This window comes from Panthera uncia (assembly GCF_023721935.1).
Source record: "Panthera uncia isolate 11264 chromosome B3 unlocalized genomic scaffold, Puncia_PCG_1.0 HiC_scaffold_1, whole genome shotgun sequence".
Classification (NCBI taxonomy): domain Eukaryota; kingdom Metazoa; phylum Chordata; class Mammalia; order Carnivora; family Felidae; genus Panthera; species Panthera uncia.
Genome location: NW_026057582.1, coordinates 99510854 through 99530446, shown reverse-complemented (window position 1 = coordinate 99530446; position 19593 = coordinate 99510854). Strand labels below are relative to the sequence as shown.

The window sequence follows — 19593 nt, the reverse complement described above, 5'->3', positions numbered from 1 at the left end:
CATGCCATTTTCATCAATTAAAAAAGCAAATGTATTAAATTTATAATACTAAAATAGCATTTCAAAATTAAAAAGGCATAGTTGACCCTTCCTGATACATCTTTCTGGAACACGATCCATCAAAATATATTCACAATGTTCATAACCTTTGATCCAGTAACTCTAGCTATTAAAATTAATCAAGGAAATAAGAAAAATGGCAACAATGTACTCACAAAGATATCTTCCTATTAAGATACACCAAGTATTTTCCAAGGTTTTATACATTATTACACAACCAGGAAGAAGTTCACAGAGAGCTTCTAAAACTAAGGGAAAAAGGGGCACCTGGATGGCTCAGTTGGTTAAGCATCTGACTACTGATTTCAGCTCAGGTCATGATCTCACAGCAGGTGGGATCAAGCCCCGTGTCAGGCTCTGTGCTGGCAGTGCAGAGCCTGCTTGGGATTCTCTCTCCCTCTCTCTCTGCCCCTCCCCCACTCACCCTGGTTCTCTCTCTTTCTCAATATAAATAAACATTTAAAAAATAATAAAACAAAAATAAGAGAAAATGTATACAGTTTAATATCATGGAAAAAAGAAAGGGTACAAAATAAATATACAGCATGATTCCTGCTGTGTATAAGATACATATAAAATAATACTGGAATATTAACGCTGTGCTATTCTCTAGAGTGGGATTATGTTTGCTTCCTCTTTGTAGTTTCCACAAAGGCCTTACATTATTTTTATAACCAAAAAAAGTGTGTGTGAGTATGTGTGTTTTAATGCTTACAAGTAAGAAAAGCCCATTTAACTTTCAGAATTCTTAAGCAGATGGGTAAGCGATTGTATTAGAAGTGCTTTCTTTGAATAATACAGAAAAGCATTTCATCAAAACTTAATGCAAAATTCATGCTACTGAAAAGTTATGAGAAAACAGAGGGTATTAGAGAATTCTATGAAGTCTTAGAAAAGCAAACCCTGTGTACAGCCAGTAATGTTCCCTAATTGTCACTTCGGAACAATGTAGCAAAATGATATGTTTACTTTAACAAGGTTACACCCCCACTCTATCATGGACACTCCATTACTGTCAATTCAATGCAAGAAACTCTTTTCTGTGTGCCACGACATACTGTGCCCCAGGCCTGCCCTCAGGGAGGCTCAGCTGCAGTAGCAAGAAAAAGGGTGGCAAGTGCACGCCCTAAAAGCATACAATAACGTGTTTCACAGAGCAAAGAGACACTTCGAAAAAGTGATGTCCCAGGGTGCCTGGGTGGCTCAGTCAGTTAGACATCTGACTTTGGCTCTCATAGTTTGTGGGTTAAAGCCCCACATTAGGCTCTGTGCTGACAGCTCAGAGCCTGGAGCCTGCTTTGGATTCTGTGTCTTTGTCTCTTTCTGTCCCTTCCCAGCATTCTGTCTCTCTCTCTCTCTCTCAAAGAATTAAGAAAAAGCTTTAAAAAAAAAAAAAAAAAAAGGAAAGAAAAAGCGATGTCCTAAGTCTTCATTTATTTTTTCTAAAATATGGCCTACGCTTACAAAATCTCCCTTCCCAAAGATAGTAGGAAATGGTGCCCCGTGTAAGCCCCACAGTGCTGTATCATGCTGTGTCTGCAAAGGTGAGACCCATGCCCCCTGGACCTTGCCCCCCCAGACAAGCTAGGATTGCCAGGAATAACCAGGACGGAAACAGCTCTGCTTGTTTCTCCTTCTCCAACTCCTCCCAGATTTGTGAGGACTTGGAAACCGAAGTATAACTCCAGTATCACCTGGAGAAGGGCCCAACTGCAACAGGTCAGGGCCTCATAAGATAGTATCTCTCTACATGGCTGCTTCATCTGCACACTAGGACTTAAAACGTCCCCGAGTTCCAGCTTCATATCAAACTGCCTTCTTGGCATTTCCATATGGACATTCAATGGGTCCCTGAAACTTGCCACGTCATGCACGAAGTCTCTCTGCCTCCAACGTGCTGGAAGTCCTGTTGGGTCTACCTCCAGAACAGATCCACAACCCATCTACTTCTCCCCATCTCCACCATGACTCCCCAAATCCAAGTCACCTTGCCCCTGAACTGCCATGGGAGCCACGAACCCATCTCCCTGCCTCCATTCTTGCTCCCCTACAATCCCTTCCCCATGTAGCAGCAGAGTGATTTTGAAACACAAATCAGTCTGTAAGCAACAGGAGGGCAAGGGTTTGTATCTGTTTTATTCACTGATGTATCCCCAGCACCAAGCGTATGAATTAAATTCCTTTGCTTAAAATTAAATAATGGTTACCCATTTCTAAACTCCAAACTTCCCGTCATAACCTTCCAGGCTAACAATCTGTTCCTATTCCCACACACCTCACCCACCTGCCCCCACTCATTCCATGACACTCCAATCCCACTGGTCCTTTTTCTGCTCCTCAAACATGCCAAGCTTCCTTCTGCTTGTGACTTTGGAACCTGCAGCTTCCTCTCTCTGTAATGTTCTCTGCCCTGTATGTCTCCTCCTCCCACACCACCACCTTGGTTCGGCTGGCCCCTTCTTTTTTTTTTTTTTAAGGTTTATTTATTTATTTTGGGTGAGAGAACGCATGCTTATGTGAGCAGGGAAGGGGCACAGAAAGGAGGAGAGACAGGGTCCCAAGCAGGCTCCATGCTGTCAGCATTCAGCCCGATGCAGGGCTTGATCCCACAAACAGAGAGATCATGACCTGAGCCGAAATCAAGAGTCGGACACCTAACCGACTGAGCCACCCAGACGCCCCATCAGCTGGCCCCTTCTGTCACTTAAGTCTCAGTTCACATGTCACCTAAACCACCTTCTTCCTAAAATAGCCCTACAATTACTCTCCTTCATTTTATCTTACCAGAACACTGGACTGAGGCTGGAATTACCTTGGTTACTTAGTGTTTACTGGCTGTAAACCCTACTAGAATGTGCAGCAGGACTAACTAAGAGTAAAGGCCTTGCATGTCTGGGTCACTACTGTAGCCCCAGTGCTTCTAAAAATGCCTGGATCCCACTGGAGACCAATTAATTTAGCTTCATTTTCCAGGATTTGGTCTTTCACATTCAAGTCTTAGAGATTGGATTTAGCCAGTGCCCAGAGGTGATCAGGTCCTCAAAGATGGACCCAGACAAGCTAAAATGTATTAGAGACGAGCAGACAATAGAACACCAATTTGTTAATTTACACTGAAAAACCTCCATCAACAGAACTGAACAAATACTCAAATTGCATTCAATTCACTGTCTTCTCTCCCTAGAGTCAAGACACAGGACAAGTCACGTCTGGCAGGTAGACTTAAAACAAAATGAATATGGATAATGAGGTGGTTAATTATATGTCAGCTTAACTGAGCCAGATAGCTGGTTAAACATAATTTCTGGGTGTGTCTGTGAGGATGTTTCCAAAAGGCATTTGAATTGGCACATGCCCTCCCAAAAGTGGGTAGGCATTATCCCATAACTTGAGAGCCATGGTAGAATAGAAAGGAGGGGGAAAAAAAGGGAGGAAGAAAGGGCATTCACATTCTGCCTGAGCTGGGACGTCCATCTTCTCCTGCCCTCAGCACTGCTGGTGCTCAAGCCTTCAGACTTCAACTAAAGTCTACACTATCAGCTCTCTGGATCCCAGCACTTAGTACTATACCACTGGCTTTCCTGGGTCTTCAGCTTGCAGATGGCAGATGGTAGGACTTCTCAGCCTCCATAATCATGTGAGCCATTACCTTATAATAGATGGATGGATGGATGGATGGATGGATGGATAGATAGATGGACATCCTGTTGGTTCTGTTTTTCTGGAGAACCCTGACTAATACAGATGATAATCACCAAAGTCCCTCTGCTGAGACACCTGTTCCAACTGGACAAGATCACTCAGCTTCAGGCTGGAATTCCCTTTTTAGATAAAATATATGAAGTCTGGAGCATCTGGGTGGCTCAGCTGGTTGAGCGCCAACTCTTGATGTCGGCTCAGGTCATGATCTCACGGTTCATGAGTTCAAGCCCTGTGTTGGGCTCTGCACTAACACTTGGGATTCCCAAGCCCACTTGGGATTCTCTCTGTCTGTCTGTCTCTCTCAAAATAAATAAATAAACTTTTAAAGATATGTATATACGAAGTCTGGCAGCCTACACTCTCTTTGCTGACACTGCTAGATGCACACTGAACCAAGTTCCCATTTGTGCATCCAAGTATACATGAACATGATTGTCCTCACCTCTGCTGTGATATGCTGATAAGGCCCAACTCTGCACTCATCTCTTGAGTTTAAAAAATTCTTCAATACCCCACTTGCAAATTATTAAACTAGCAAATTATGTGTAATTGAGTCAATAGGTGAGGGCTTGATACAGTTTCCCAAAACTTAACTAGGTCAGAGCCACCCCAAGCCAGACAGACATGAAGCCTGAGCATATGGAAACCAGGAGTAGGTCCGCAGATTCCAACCAGCAAGGTAGCAGACCCCACTGCCTGACTCCCTAAAGGCCAAAGACACAGTGAAAGCCCTTAGGGGACACGGGGGTCTCAACCACTTCCCAAGCCATCAAAGTGTCATAGAAGGGGAAGCTTACCACCAACAAAAGGCATGGACTTCTTATCAGGAGTTGGCCTCCAGGGATTGATAAAAGCTTAAAGACAGTACAGATAATCCAGACATGTATAATTCATAACTGACCACATTACCTCTTCTAAATTTATAATGATGATGATTATTTGTGGAATGTTTCCGTGGAATAAATAATTGATAACATACTCCACATCGTAAGGCAAATTGCCAGTGGAGACAATGGGTGGGGAAACATTAAAACAAAAGATTCTTTCCTTCAACATTTATCAAGCACCTACTATGTACCAGCACACAAGAGTCATCTGTTTTGACATTAGAATCCACTGATAAAATATGGGCAATAATTACAGGGTTCTGGAAGGGTCAAGGTCCCCAGAGCCTTTAAATATGAAACTTTTTTTGAGGGACACCTGGGTGGCTCAGCCTGTTGAGCGTCCAACTCTTGATTTTGGCTCAGGTCAGGATCCCGGGGTTGTGGGATCAGGTCCTGTGTTGGGCTCCATGCTGAGCATGAAGTCTGCCTGAGATTCTCTCTCTCTCTCCCTCTGCCCCTCTCCCCCACTCACACTCTCTCTTTCTCTAAAATAAAAAAATTTTAAAAAGAAACATTTTTTGAACTTGTACTCTGTGCCAGACACTGTGGTAGGTGCTAAAAATAGAAAAATGAGGACTTAGTTCTAGCTCTTAAGGATCACACAGGCTAGAGGTTTAACAACACATTTTGCTTTTCTTTTTGTATACTGTGTTCAAAGCCACATGACAGAGAATCATAAAGACTTAACCAGGCAAATTTGCCAAGATATAGTATTAACGTATCTCAATTTGACTAGCTCTATCAGGAGCCTGGAGAGAACTTTACTACAGCCTTAGTTTTGTGACACAAAATCATCTGCAGGGACAGATTTTTATAAAACGAATACCCAGTAAGTTTTTATTTATTGAACTGAAAAACAAGCGTAAACCAGTAATACAAATAATTTTAACACCAGGCAATTCACTGAAGAAATTCATTAAGAACCTACAGACAAGGGGTATCCAGCTGGCTCAGTCAGTAAAGCATGCGACTCTTGATCTTGGGGTCATGAGTTCAAGCCCCACATTGGGCACAGAGCCTACTTTAAAAAAAAACAACCAAAATACATCCTTCACATCATTTAAATACACTTTGAATATCTTCACACCTCTTTGCTTTAAATATGCAAATATTGTCTTTGCATAATATCCACCATCCCAATTTTATAGTACTTATAAATAAAGACTTCTTTTTAGTACTTTTTAAATTTTAATCTACACCATGATTTTACTTTAACAAATTTTGGCTACAATGTGGCAATTCTGATATCTCATCAAGCATCCTAATTTTAGTTGTGTTTGGGTAAACACGCTCAGGCTCATAATATATGTAAAACCATGTAATTAGTGTTTTATATTGGAGTCTATTAAATTTCTAAACTTCCTTCTGTTACTTTATAATGATACATAGTTATTACCAGTTATAAAAAGTAAATGCTCATACATGCAAAGTAAATTTTTATCAGAATCAGATTTTATTCAGTTCTTTCTCTCTACAACGGAAATCATCTTTTCATTTGCAAAACCACAAATCCAAAAATATATGTAAATGGAAAAGAGTGCTGTCTGGTTAAGGCAAGAATAATCATTATATACAATGTGTTTCAGATGGAAAAGCAGCGAAATTGAAATTACTTTAAAATTCATTGCATTGCAGGGAGCCTGGGTGGCTCAGCTGATGGAGCATCCAACTCTTAATTTTGGCTTGAGTCATGATCTCATGGTTCGTGGGATCGAGCAGCCTTGCATTGGGCTCTGCGCTGACAGCAGGAGCCTGCTTGGGATTCTATCTCTCTCCCCCTCTCTGACTCTCCCCCAATCTCACTCTCTGTCTCTCTCACTCTCTAAGTAAATAAATAAACATTAAAAAAAAATAGTTTGAGCATCTGGGGGACTTAGTCGGTTAAGCGTCCAACTTCGGCCCAGGTCATGAGCCACATGGTCCGTAGGTTTGAGCCCTGTGTCACACTCTGTGTTGACAGCTCAGAGCCTGGAGCCTGTTTCAGATTCTGTGTCTCCCTCTCTCTCTGCCCCTCCCCCACTCGCACTGTCTCTCTCTCTCTCTCTCTCTCTCTCTCTCAAAAATAAACATTAAAAAATTAAAAAAAAAGAAATAAAATAGTTTAAAATATATAAATAAAAAATAAAATTCACTGCATTATAAATTGTTAAAAATCACATTTTAAAAACACACCTTAAAAACAATTAGCAAAATCCTACATGACTGATGATGACTGGATTCCTAGGGATGTTTGCTAATAACTGTAATTAAGCAGTTTAATGAACTTGCATCAAAGGAATGATGGGGCAGGAGAGAACTCAGTATGAACTAAAGCTAGAATTACCTACTTTCATGAAGAAATTCTTCCTGACAGGGTAGAAATATTCAGAAAGCAAAGAATGGCTGAAAAGCACGACCTGTCACATTTGAGAGTTGGCAACCTAAGGCCAGAGTTCTAGAAGAGCTTCCAAGAGGCGAAGTAGAAAAGAAAAAGAGCGTATTTTTGGATTTTAACGATCTGAGTTTAGTCTCAGAGCTGCCACTTACTGGCCTTGAAATCTGAAAGTCCCCTCACTTCCTGAGCCTTGGCTCCCTCGTCAGAGAAGGTTGCAGTCTGTACAGATGACCTCAGGGTCTCTTCTTCTCTTTATGCTACCGGCAAATCTGCAACCGGCTTCACTATGAATTGGGCATTTGTTCACTTAATAAGCATTCATGGCATTTTGCTCCACACGCTGTGCTGGACAATGCACAGATGAATAAGACAAGCTTTCTTTCTTTTTGAGGAGTTCACAATCTATTGGGGAAACAGACTTGTAAAGGAACAATGCCAGTCCTATTCCATAAATGCTGCGGTAATGCTGGTAAGTGCTGGGTGCTCAGGATACCTAAGGGAAGGGAAATTAGAGGCAAAGGAGGAGGTAGCAAGGAGGTCTTCCTATCAAGAAAAAAACTATTAAATAAGACTGAGGGCTCCACTGAGGTTGGAAATTATATGTTTTAAAGTGGTTCTGATCATTGGATTAGTACATAGCAGCTACCAAAGAGGAAATTATTCCCTGGGCCCCATAGTTGCAGCTAAAGCACTATCAGCTTTCATGATGGCAAAAATTAAGTCTAGGGCTTTCTTTTCTTTTTTTTAATGTTTAAATTTTATTTACTTTTTTTTTTTTAATTTTTTTTTTTAACGTTTTATTTATTTTTGAGACAGAGAGAGACAGAGCATGAACGGGGGAGGGGCAGAGAGAGAGGGAGACACAGAATCGGAAGCAGGCTCCAGGATCTGAACCATCAGCCCAGAGCCCGATGCGGGGCTCGAACTCATGGACCGCGAGATCGTGACCTGAGCTGAAGTCGGCCGCTTAACCAACTGAGCCACCCAGGCGCCCCTAAATTTTATTTACTTTTTTAAGTAAGCTCTATGCCCAACATAGAGCTTGAACTCACAGCCGCGAGATCAAGAGACACATGCTCCACTGACTGTGCCAGGCAGGCGCCCCAAGTCCAGGGTTTTCTAAGGGCACAGTTACTTACACTCTATGCTTTTCCTGAGAACAGTACCGCCAGAGTAGGTTGGCTCCAGGCTCCAGTCTGTCCACTACCCACACAGGCAAAGGGAACCTAGCTGAGTACCTCCAGGGACATGCTGGGCATGGAAAGGCACGGAGAGGTCATAATATTTTCTAACATGAAACACAGGGGTGTTTGTATTCTTTTATGAAATGCTTCTTTGCCACTGGTTAAGGGATGGAACAGTGAGAATCATTTATTCCCAATTACTTTGATTTTATCTATCTCCCTCTCTAGATTTGGGTACAGCAGGGATATCAGTCCCCTAATGGATCTCTACCCTTTTCAAAGTTGAAATCTTTAAGTTGGGGTTCTTCAATTTAGTAAAGGTACCAACTTGGGGTTGGCAAGTTATTCAGCTTCTGGGTTGAATAAAACTGCTTTAGCTCACAAATATAAAACTGGAAAGATCATTCTAAGTACAAACACCACCTTCCAAAAACATGTAAATTCATCTATGGATCTTTTAAACTTCCTATGCCCTTCTGATGTCATTTGAGTTCTTTGGTTGCAGGCAATGGAAACTTGCCTCTGGCTTAACTTCGGGGAAAAATGGAATTTACTGGAAGGATCAGAGGAGAGATCTGAGGACAGAGGACAACCAAAAGGGCAGCTGGGGACGTAGACTGAAGGGGACATAAAAGGTGTTTCCTAGGGTCCATGCAGCAGGAACACTGGCCAGTATCCTGCAGACACAGCTGCTGTGGGGAAGACGCTCCAATCATTTCCACTCTGAATCACCCCGCTCAGGTTTCAAGCTCCAGGGAGTGAGAGACTCAATTCTCTGGCCTGAGTTACTGGTTCCAATGCTCTTTAGCAAAAAAGGTGATAAGGCAACTGATGAACAGCCATCCAGTCTGTGTCCGATGGAAGAAAGGTAAACACCGGAAAGAAATCAAGTTTCTGTATACCAGAAGAAATTGGAGCAGATGACGTCACGCACCAAAACGGCAAAGATCCACTACATCCCCTGAATAACAAATACATAATCCTTTTCTTTAAACATCATAAGAAGAGTAGATATTTTAGAACCCTGAAAACAAATATACTTTGATTAGGGTACAGTTTTGAGTGAATTCCTGTCCTTAGTATAGGTATGTGAGAATCTCAATGAACAGTGAAGGTTGGTTTCCATGTGATACACCAGGACCTTACTTGGGTATAAGCTAAGAGAGAATTATCACAAAACGAAATTAAATATGCACACAGTAGCCATGAAAGAGTTGAGATAGTTATACTAATATCAGACAAAACAGACTTCAAGATGAGAAATACTACTAGAGACAGAGAGAAACATTTAAAAAAAATTTTTTTTCAATATATGAAATTTATTGTCAAATTGGTTTCCATACAACACCCAGTGCTCATCCCAAAAGGTGCCCTCCTCAATACCCATCACCCACCCTCCCTCCCTCCCATCCCCCATCAACCCTCAGTTTGTTCTCAGTTTAAGAGTCTCTTATGCTTTGGCTCTCTCCCACTCTAACCTCTTTTTTTTTTTTTCCCTTCCCCTCCCCCATGGGTTTCTGTTAAGTTGAGAGAAACATTTTATAAAGATAAAAAGATCAATGTATCATTATAAATGCATATGTACCGAGCAACAGAACCCCAAAACACTTGAAGCAAAAACTAACAGAGTTGAAAGGAGAAAAAGATTTTTCAACAACAAGAGTTGGAGACTTAAATAACTGATAGAACAAGAGTCTCAATAAATGTAAAGTGATCAAAGATAGAAAAAGTATGTTCTCTGCCCACATGGAATTAAATAAGAGCTCCATCACATGAAATAAATTTTGGGAAACCCCAAACATTTGGAAATTGAACAACACACTGCTAAGTAACACATGAGCCAAAAATAAAGTTACAAAAATAAAGTGAAAATTTTAAGTATTTTCAACTGGGGGTGCCTGGCTGGCTCAGCCAGTTAAAGCACGTGACTCTTGGTCCTGAGGTTGTGAGTTCAAACCCCATGTTGGGTGTGGGGATTACTTAAAAGTAAAATCTTAAAAGTAAAATAATTTTCAACTGAAGGAAAACAAAAACACAACATACCAAAATTCATGGGAAGCAGCTAAAGCAGCTGGAGGACACTGGATAACTTTAAACACCATTATCAGAAAAGACTAAAGATCTCAAACCAATTACCAAAGCATCCACCTTAAGAAACTAGAAAATGGAAAGCAAACCTAATAAAAGCAAGCAGGAAAAACGGAAATCACACAGAGTTGAAATCAATTAAATAGAAAACAGAAAAGGAAGAGAAAAAAATGAATAAAACCAAGAGTTGGTTCTCTCAAATGATTAATGAATTACTCAATATGGTGAAGATGGCAATTCTCCCAAAATTGATCTATATATTCGAAGCAACTTCTGTCAAAGTCTCAGTAGGCTTGCAACTAAGACAGATGTTTACATTTTATTTTATTTTATTTTATTGGTTTTATTTTAGAGAGCACAAACAGGAGAGAGGGATGGGGGAGGGGGAGAGAAAGAGAGAGAGACAGAGAGAGAGAGAGAGAGAAGGAGAATGAGAGCGAATCCCAAGCAGGCTGCACGCTCAACACAGAGCCCAACATAGGGCTTGATCCCACAACTCTAGGATCATGACCTGAGCCTAAATCAAGAGTTGGATGCTCAACGAACTGAGCCACCCAGGTGCCCCTAGAGATTTACTTTTATCAGTTTGTAACACAGAACTCTTTCATATTTAAATTTTTTCATAATTATATAATAATTACAATAATTATGTAATTACCAAAAAATCTCAGTAGGCTTTTCTATAGAAACAGCAAGCTGATCCTAAAACTTACATGAAAACACAAAGGACCTAGAAAAGCCAAAACGATTTGGAAAGGAAAACAAAGTTGGAGGACTTATAGTGTCTGATTTCTACTTTTTAAAATATTTAAATTTTAAAAATATTTTTAAATGTTTATTTATTTTTGAGAGAGAGAGAGAGAGAGAGAGAGACTCCCAAGTAGGCTCTGTGCTGTCAGAGCAGAGCCCCGCATGGGGCTTGATCTCACAAACTATGAGATCATGACCTGAGCCAAAATCCAGAGTCAGATGCTTAACCAACTGAGCCACTCAGGTGCCCCAGTATCTAATTTCAGTATGTATTCTAAAGCCAGAAATTAATTAGGGCAATGTGGTATTAGCATACAAAAAACATAGAGATCAACAGAATCCAGGAAAAAACCCTTGTTTTATGGTCAATTGATTTTCAACAAAGGGACAAATGGGAAAATTTTCCTTGAGCATCCAAATGGGGAAAAAAATTAACTCAGACCTTTATTTCACTTTTTACATAAACATGAACTCAAAATGGATCACAGACCTAAATGTTAAGAATTAAAACTAAAACTTTAGAAGAAAACATAGGAGAAAATCTTTGTGACCATGGGTTAAGCAAGACAGTTCTTAAGACACAACACTAAAATTACAAGCCATAAAAGAAAAAAACTGGTAAGCTGACTTCATTAAAATTTTTAAAATGCTGCACTTCAAAAGACACCATTAGGAAAATGAAAACATAAGCCAGAGAACGGGAGAAAATTTCTGCAAATCACATGTATGATAAGGGACTTGAAGCTAGACTAACTTAAGACTTCTTACAACTCAGTAATTAGACAAATAACCCAACTTAAAAATAGCTTCTAATATTTGCTACAACATTCAGCTAAGTGACATAACCCAGACACAAAAGGACACATACTGTATGATCCCACTTGTATGGTGTACCCAGGATAGGCAAATTCGTAGAGACAGAAAGTAAAATAGAGGGTAGCAGTGGCCGAGAGGGCTGTGGAACTGGGAGTTATTGTTTCATGGAAACGATGTTTCTGTTTGGGATGATTAAAAAGTTTTGGAAATGGGTAGTGGCGATCATTGCATACAAGACAGTGAACGTACTTAATGCCACCGAATTGTATGCTTAATGGCTAAGATGGTAAATATCTTACCACAATCAAAAAATTAATTTTAGGGGCTTGGTCGGTTAAGTGTCCAACTTCGGCTCAGGTCACGATCTCACGGTCCGTGAGTTCGAGCCCCGCGTCGGGCTTTGTGCTGACAGCTCAGAGCCTGGAGCCTGTATCTAATTCTGTGTCTCTCTCTCTCTCTGCCCCTCCCCTGTTCATGCTCTGTCTCTCTCTGTCTCAAAAATAAAAATAAGGGGCGCCTGGGTGGCTCAGTTGGTTAAGCGTCCGACTTCAGCTCAGGTCACGATCTCACGGTCCGTGAGTTCAAGCCCCGCGTCGGGCTCTGGGCTGATGGCTCAGAGCCTGGAGCCTGTTTCCGATTCTGTGTCTCCCTCTCTCTGCCCCTCCCCCGTTCATGCTCTGTCTCTCTCTCTGTCTCAAAAATAAATAAACGTTAAAAAAATTTTTTTAAATAAAAAAAAATAAATAAAAATAAACGTTAAAAAAAATTAAAAAAAATTAATTTTAAAGACTGGGCAGAAGACTCGAGGAGACATTTCACCAAAGAAGACATACAAATGACCAATAAGCACCTGAAAAGGTGCTCAGCATCCTCAGTCATTAAAGAAATGCAAATCAAAACTACAGTGGGACACCGCTACACGTCCATTATAATGACTATAATCAAAGAGAGAGAGAACACCAAGTGTTGATAAGGATCTGGAGAAACGAGAAGTCTCATATATTGCTGATGAGATCGTAAAATGTGTAGAGCCACTTTGGAAAATTATTCGGCTATGTTTTAAAAAGTTAAATATACGCTTACTGTAAGAGTCAGTCAGCAGTTCTACTCCTAGTAATTTACCCAAGAGAAATGAAACCATGTCCACACAGGCTTATATAAGCAAGTGTGCACAGCAGCTAAAACCTGGAGACAATCCAAATGTCCATCAATTAATGGATGGATAAGCAATATGTGGCATATCCATACAGTAGGATACCACTCAGACATAAAAGGAAATGAACTACAGGCATACCTTGTTTTATCGTGCTTCCCAGACACTTCAGTTTTCTACAAACTGAAGGTTTGTGGCAACCCTGTGTTTAACAAGTCCACTGGCGCCATTTCTCCAACAGCATTTGCTCACTTCATGCTTCTGTGTCATATTTTGGTAATTCTCACAATATTTCAAACTTTGTCATTATTATTATTATACTTTTTATGGTGATCCGTGACTGGCGACCTTTGACGTTACTACAGTAATTGTTGTGGCATGCCACAAACTGCACCCATATAAGACAGTGAATTTAACGGATAAATGTGCGTGTGTTCTGACCGCTCCACCAACCAGCCATTCCTCCATCTCTCTCCCTCTCTTTGGGCCCCCCAATTCTTTGAGCCACAACAGTACTGAAATTAGACCAACGAATAAGCCTGCAATGGCCGCTAAGTGTTCAAGTGAAAGGAAGAGTCGCATGTCTCTCACATTAAATCAAAAGGAGAAATGAAGAAACTTGGTGAAGAAGGCATGTGGAAAGCCAAGACAGGCCAAAAGCTAGGCCTCTTGTGTCAAATGGTTAGCCAGGTTGTGAACGCAAAGGAGAAATTTTTGAAGGAAATTATAAGTGCTACTCCGATGAACACTCAAATGATAAGAAAGCCAAAGGGCTTGTTACTGATATGGAGAAAGTGTGAGTCATCTGGACAGAAGATCAAACCAGTCACAGCATTCCCTTAAGCCAAAGTCTAACCCAGAGCAAGGCTCTAACTCTCTCCAATTGTGTGAAGGCTGAGAGGTGAGGAAGCTGCAGAAGAAGAGTCTGAAGATAGCAGAGATTGGTGTATGAGGTTTAAGGAAGGAAGCCGTCTCCATAACATAGAAGTGCAAGGTGAAGCAGCAAGTACTGATGTAGAAGCTGTAGCAGGTTATCCAGAAGGTCTAGCTAAGATAATGAATGAAGGTGACTATACTGAACAACAGATTTTCAATGGAAATGAAACAGCCTTATATTGAAAGAGGACACCATCTAAAATTTTCATAGCTGGAGAGGAGAAGTCGGTGCCTGGCTTCAAGGCTTCACCCCCTGTTAGGGGCTAGTAATGCAGCTGGTGACTTTCAGTCGAAGCCAATGCTCATTTACCATTATGAAAATCCTCGGGCCCTTAAGAATTATAAGTCTACTCTGTCTGTGCTCTATAAATGGAACAACAAAGCCTGGATGACAGCACATCTGTTCACAACATGGTTTATTGAATATTTTGAGACCATTGTTGAGATCTGCTGTTGAGAAAAAAAAGATTCCTCTCAAAATATTACTGCTCATTGACAGTGTATCTGGTCATCCAAGAGCTCTGATGGAGATGTACAATGAGATTTATGTTGTTTTCATGCCTGCTCATACAAAATCCGTTCTGCAGCCAAAGGATCAAGGAGTACTTCCATTATTTAAGAAATACATTTCATAAGGCTAGAGCTACCACAGACAGTGATTCCTTCTGGAAATCCCTCTGGAAAGCATTCACCATTCTACATGCTGTTAAGAGCATTTGTGATTCATGGGAAGAGATCAAAATATCAACAAGAACAGGAGCTTGGAAGAAGTTGATTCTAACCCTTGTGGATGACTTTGAGGGGTTCAAGACTGCATTGGAGAAGGTAACTACAGATATGGAAATAGCAAGAGAATTTGAAGTGGAGCCTGAAGATGGGACTGAATTGTTGCAATCTCATGATAAAACTTCAACAGGTGAAGAGCTCCTTCTTACGAGTGAGCAAAGAAAGTCTTTTCTTGAGATGGAATCTACTCCTGGTGAAGATGCTATGAAGATTGTTAAAATGACAACAAAAATTTAGAATATTACGTAAACCTAGTTGATAAAAGTTTTGAAAGAAGTTCTACTGTGGGGAAAAGAGGATCAAACACCATCATATGCTACAGAGAAACTGTTCATGAAACAAGAGCCAATTAATGCAGCAAACTTCATTACTGTCTTGTTTTAAGAAATTGCTGTAGGCACCCCAACTGTAGCCACCACCACCCTGATCAGTCAGCAGCCATCAACACTGAGGCAAAACGATTACGACTCATGGGAAGCTCAGACGACGGTCGGCATTTTTTAGCAGTAAAATATTTTTAATGTTTTTTTAATGTTTATTTATTTTTGAGAGAGGGAGAGGCAGAGCACGAGTGGGGGAGGGGCAGAGAGAGAGGGAGACACAGAATCCGAAGCAGGCTCCTGGCTCTGAGCTATCAGCGCAGAACCTGATGCGGGGTTCAAACTCATGAACTGTGAGATCATGACCCGAGCTGAAGTCGGATGCTTAACCGACTGGGCCACCCAGGCACCCCACGATAAAGCATTTTTAAATTAAGGTATGTACATTTTCTTGACATAATGCTACTGTACACTTAATAGATTACAGGATAGTGTAAACATAACGTTTGTATGCACTAGGAAACCAAAACATTCATTTGACTTGCTTTATTGCTATATTCGTTTTATTGCGGTGATCTGGAAGCACACCTGCCAGATCTCTGATGTATGCTTGCACTGATACATGCTAGAACGTGACTGAACCTCAGAAAGATTATGCTAAGTGAAAAAAGCCAGTTGCAAAAGACTTCATATCATAAGACTCCATTTATATGGAATTTCCAGAAGAGACACGTTTATAGAGACTGAAAACAGTTTAGTGATTGCCCAGGCCTGGGGTACAAGTAGGGATTGACGGCAAAGAGACTGATAAAAATTTTCAGGGTGGGGCGCCTGGGTGGCTCATTTGGTTGAGCGTCTGACTTCGCCTCAGGTCATGATCTCATGGTTCGGTTCGTGAGTTCGAGCCCTGCGTTGGGCTCTATACTGACAGCTCGGAGCCTGGAGCCTGCTTCAGATTCTGTGTCTCCCTCTCTCTCCACCCCTCCCTCGCTTGCACTCAGTCTCTCTGTATCTCTCTTAAAAATAAATAAACATTAAAAAAAATTTTTTTTAAAAGAAATTTTCAGGGTGATGGAAATGTTCTACAACTGAGTTGGGTTGATGGTTGCACAACGGTATAAATTTCCTAAAAATACTGAATTGTACACTCATACTGGGTGGATTTTTGTGCCTTATAAATTATATATCAATAAAGTATTAAAAAGTAAATAAACACAAATCTGACATGGAAAAAAATAAGGCTTAATTTCAGGAAGCATAAGTCAGGTACAATCTCTATGACTTGAAGCAAAGGTTTTCCTTAATCTATCCACATATCTTTTATTTATATATTTAAAAATTACATGTGAAGGATAGCAACACTGTTCAATGTGAAAACTCAGGCCCTAAACAATCTTAAGCTTCTGAACTAAATTGTGTGGTCCCTGTGATTATTCAATAAATAGCAATACATTTACAAATTTTAAAAATTTAGCCACTACTGGCCTTTCATTGGGCTCATTTCAAAGAAAAAAATAAAGCAATAAAAGGGAAGTCTGAGAAGCAATCCAAATGCATAAATTGTATGAATAATAAACTGAATTATATGTAATCATTATGACCTAGAAACATTTAATCTGAAGCAGCAAAGACTGGCCTAGTAATTGACTTAATAGCTGTCTTTGACAATATGAAGGGTTTTACAGGGAAACTATTTGACTAGTTCTTCTGTCTCTTCATTGAGAGCTGAACAAAACGAAGAGATTTCATAGTCAGCAAGGTAAATTTAGATTAAACATAAATGACACTGACAGTAACTGCTATCAAATACTGAAATAAATTTAATTAGGCTATTTGCTCAAGCGGGTTTCCTCGGCGAACGCTAGAATACACAGCCCGAAAGCTTTGGTCTGAATGCATTACTGCCTGGCAGGCAAGAATTCCGCCTGCTGAGCCCCTGCAGGTCTGTGGGAAGGATCGCGGCCACGCTGACTTGCACACACCTTACTCACCTCAATATCCCGATTGAGTTGCTTCACTATGGCAGTGATGTTTCTGATGTGCTCCTCCAAGAAAAGCCTGGCCAGGCGGTCACCTCCCCCTTTGTTTTGCATTTTCTGCAAACTGCTGACAATGTCGTCTTTAATCCGGAAGGCGTGCTCCACAAGGGCAGCGGTTGTTTTCTCGTGGCAGAGGATTCTATCTTCCAGTTGTTCCACTAGGCTTACAGATGAGTAGGGTGCCATGGTCAGGGACTGGCTGTGTCGGGGCATGGTTCTAACTCGCCTGTGCAAGGGAGCCATATTACTAGGGTTGTTAATTGGGAAAAAGTAATTTTCAAAGCCAGATTCAAGACTTTCCAGAGAAGGAAATGCCAATTAGTTATCCCTACAAGCTAAACAGGGTTTGAGGGAGGGTTTCTGCACCAAAGAGTTTTCCCTGTGAGCCAGGAAACTTTAAACAATCATACGCAGACACTTCAGTGTGTTGGTAGTAGGTTCCATGACCACCAAAATCAAGAGGCTGGTGGAATTGGGCACACTGAGATGTCTCCCCAGTTGAAGGTGTGTTATCAAGACTAAGCTGTATCATCGAAGTCAAGTCTCCTGACATGCCCTCCTCCTCCATTCCCCTACAGCAGTTTTCTAACATACTAACAAACTCAAAGGCCTACAAGGGTTAAGTAGGTAACATAAATGAATGATGCATATCACATATGATAGGGAGAGGACTGCGGAGACCTGGAAAGGGCATTCCTCCACTAAAGGCAGCCCCAGTTCTGCCCCATCCATGAGTAACCATCTGGGGATGTGGGTCTATTTTTCCAGATCATCTCATATTTTAAGAATAGCCAGGAAATTCAGACTTGTACGTGAAATCACCTGACTTTTAAATGTTAACAAGTCATTTAAAAAGTATTTTAAGATAATGCAGGCCAAACAATGCGCTTCCATGAGCCAGTTCTGGTCTATGGACCCCCCAATCTGCAACTTCTGATTTAAAAGGGTTAGTGGGACACTAGTCTCCAGGCCTCCACAGTTGCGTTTTACCAGTGACCAGAAGTACAGCTGTACTGCAGGGCTATTAGGAGGTCTTCACGTCTCACTATCGCTGAGCAGCCAACAGCATTCTATACGGAAGCTGGAGAGGGAACACAACTGTACTTCTATTGCCCTTGAACAAAATCATCCTTGGGTAATGTAACAGCCACAAGCCTTCATTTATAATAACCATCACACCCACTAGCAGCCCTCATGGGATTGGTGGAAAGGAAAAGTATACCTTAGATGCATATTTTCCATATATTATACCTTTCCTCGGTGACGAGAGAAGGAAATACAGGGCACCATCGGGCCATTTTCTTTTTAATAATTCACATCTGTTGAAAAAAATAAGCATTAAATTATTTAACAGTTTATATCTGGAATTTAAATGACGTCTAAAGCTTATTATGAACTTACTAAGTGGATCGTAAATTATGCCAACACACCAATCAGTTGTATTATTAAATGTCTTCTATCTTACATACGGAATAAACAGCAAATGCTTCTAAATAAGGAGAAAAGAATCAAGCAAAATCAAAATTAATACTACGAAGCCTTGCTAGACAGATCAACAAAGACTGTTAAGTGGGTTTTCCTGAAGTTTCCTCATCCCGTACCTGCATGTCAAGCTTGAGAAACCCCTTTTAGGGAAACAAGATAGTTTCTTTAACAGGCTTTTTCAATCATGTAAGGTAGGAAACTACCTTAGTAAATGTGAACTCAGCAAATTTAGTAAACTCCATAGCAAATTAAAAGCACTTATTTCTAAATCAATCTTAAACAATACATCAATCAGATCTGACTTGGGGAACCTATCTATCCACTAAGAGAATAAGACTGGTATTTATTAAAACTGTACAATAAGATATCATCATTCATATTATTCCTTGCATATAAGGAACAGTTGATCATCCCAGCACATTAGAAATTTGAACAAAACTGGAGAGTTTTTAAAATATTTTCTTACTTGAGTTTCTCAATACTGCTGTTAATTGCCTTAACACAATGAATGCCTAGTAACCATGATCTGATTCAGTAATTAGTTCTCATTTAGATGCTGGATTCAGAGAGCATTTGTGATTGAAACCACTGTTTTGGCATCATCTCCCCAGTGTGTTATTTTTAGAGTTTCAAAATGCGAACATTCATTTTCCTAGACAAAGAACTTTGAATTTAAAGAAATTACATTTAAGAAAAAAGTGATTCATGCCAAACAAGTTATGATGCCAAAGGACTTCTTCAGTTCTCAAGATAATAATCTGTCATTTAGATTACATGAAATCAGGCCAGTGTGGAAGATGTTAGTATTTAGAATCATAGAATCTTTACCATTTAAAAGTTGTAATATACCTTAGTTGAGATATTAATCTACAGAATAGCCTAACCTACGAAACATTTATTTGGCATCTGTTTTGCAGCTGAGTAACCTAAATGTGTAAGACCAAAAATACCCTCCCCCTCAAGGGTTTCACAGCCTACAGAGAAACAACGGGATAAATGGCTATGAACGAAAA

The 19593-nt window shown here is 40.4% G+C and overlaps 1 protein-coding gene across 1 annotated transcript in view; it reads right to left on the bottom strand.

Moving 5' to 3' along the window:
* The window catches only part of FAM81A (family with sequence similarity 81 member A), a 54003-nt gene extending 35579 nt beyond the window's left edge, over window positions 1-18424 (bottom strand). The window contains exons 1-2 of the mRNA XM_049613718.1: window positions 18318-18424; window positions 17048-17321 (exon numbers count right to left, since the gene is read on the bottom strand). Of these exons, the coding sequence (XP_049469675.1) occupies window positions 17048-17321; window positions 18318-18337 (294 nt within the window). The 5' untranslated portion in view covers window positions 18338-18424. The remainder of the gene's footprint in view (window positions 1-17047; window positions 17322-18317) is intronic.
* Between the last annotated feature and the right edge of the window lie 1169 nt (window positions 18425-19593).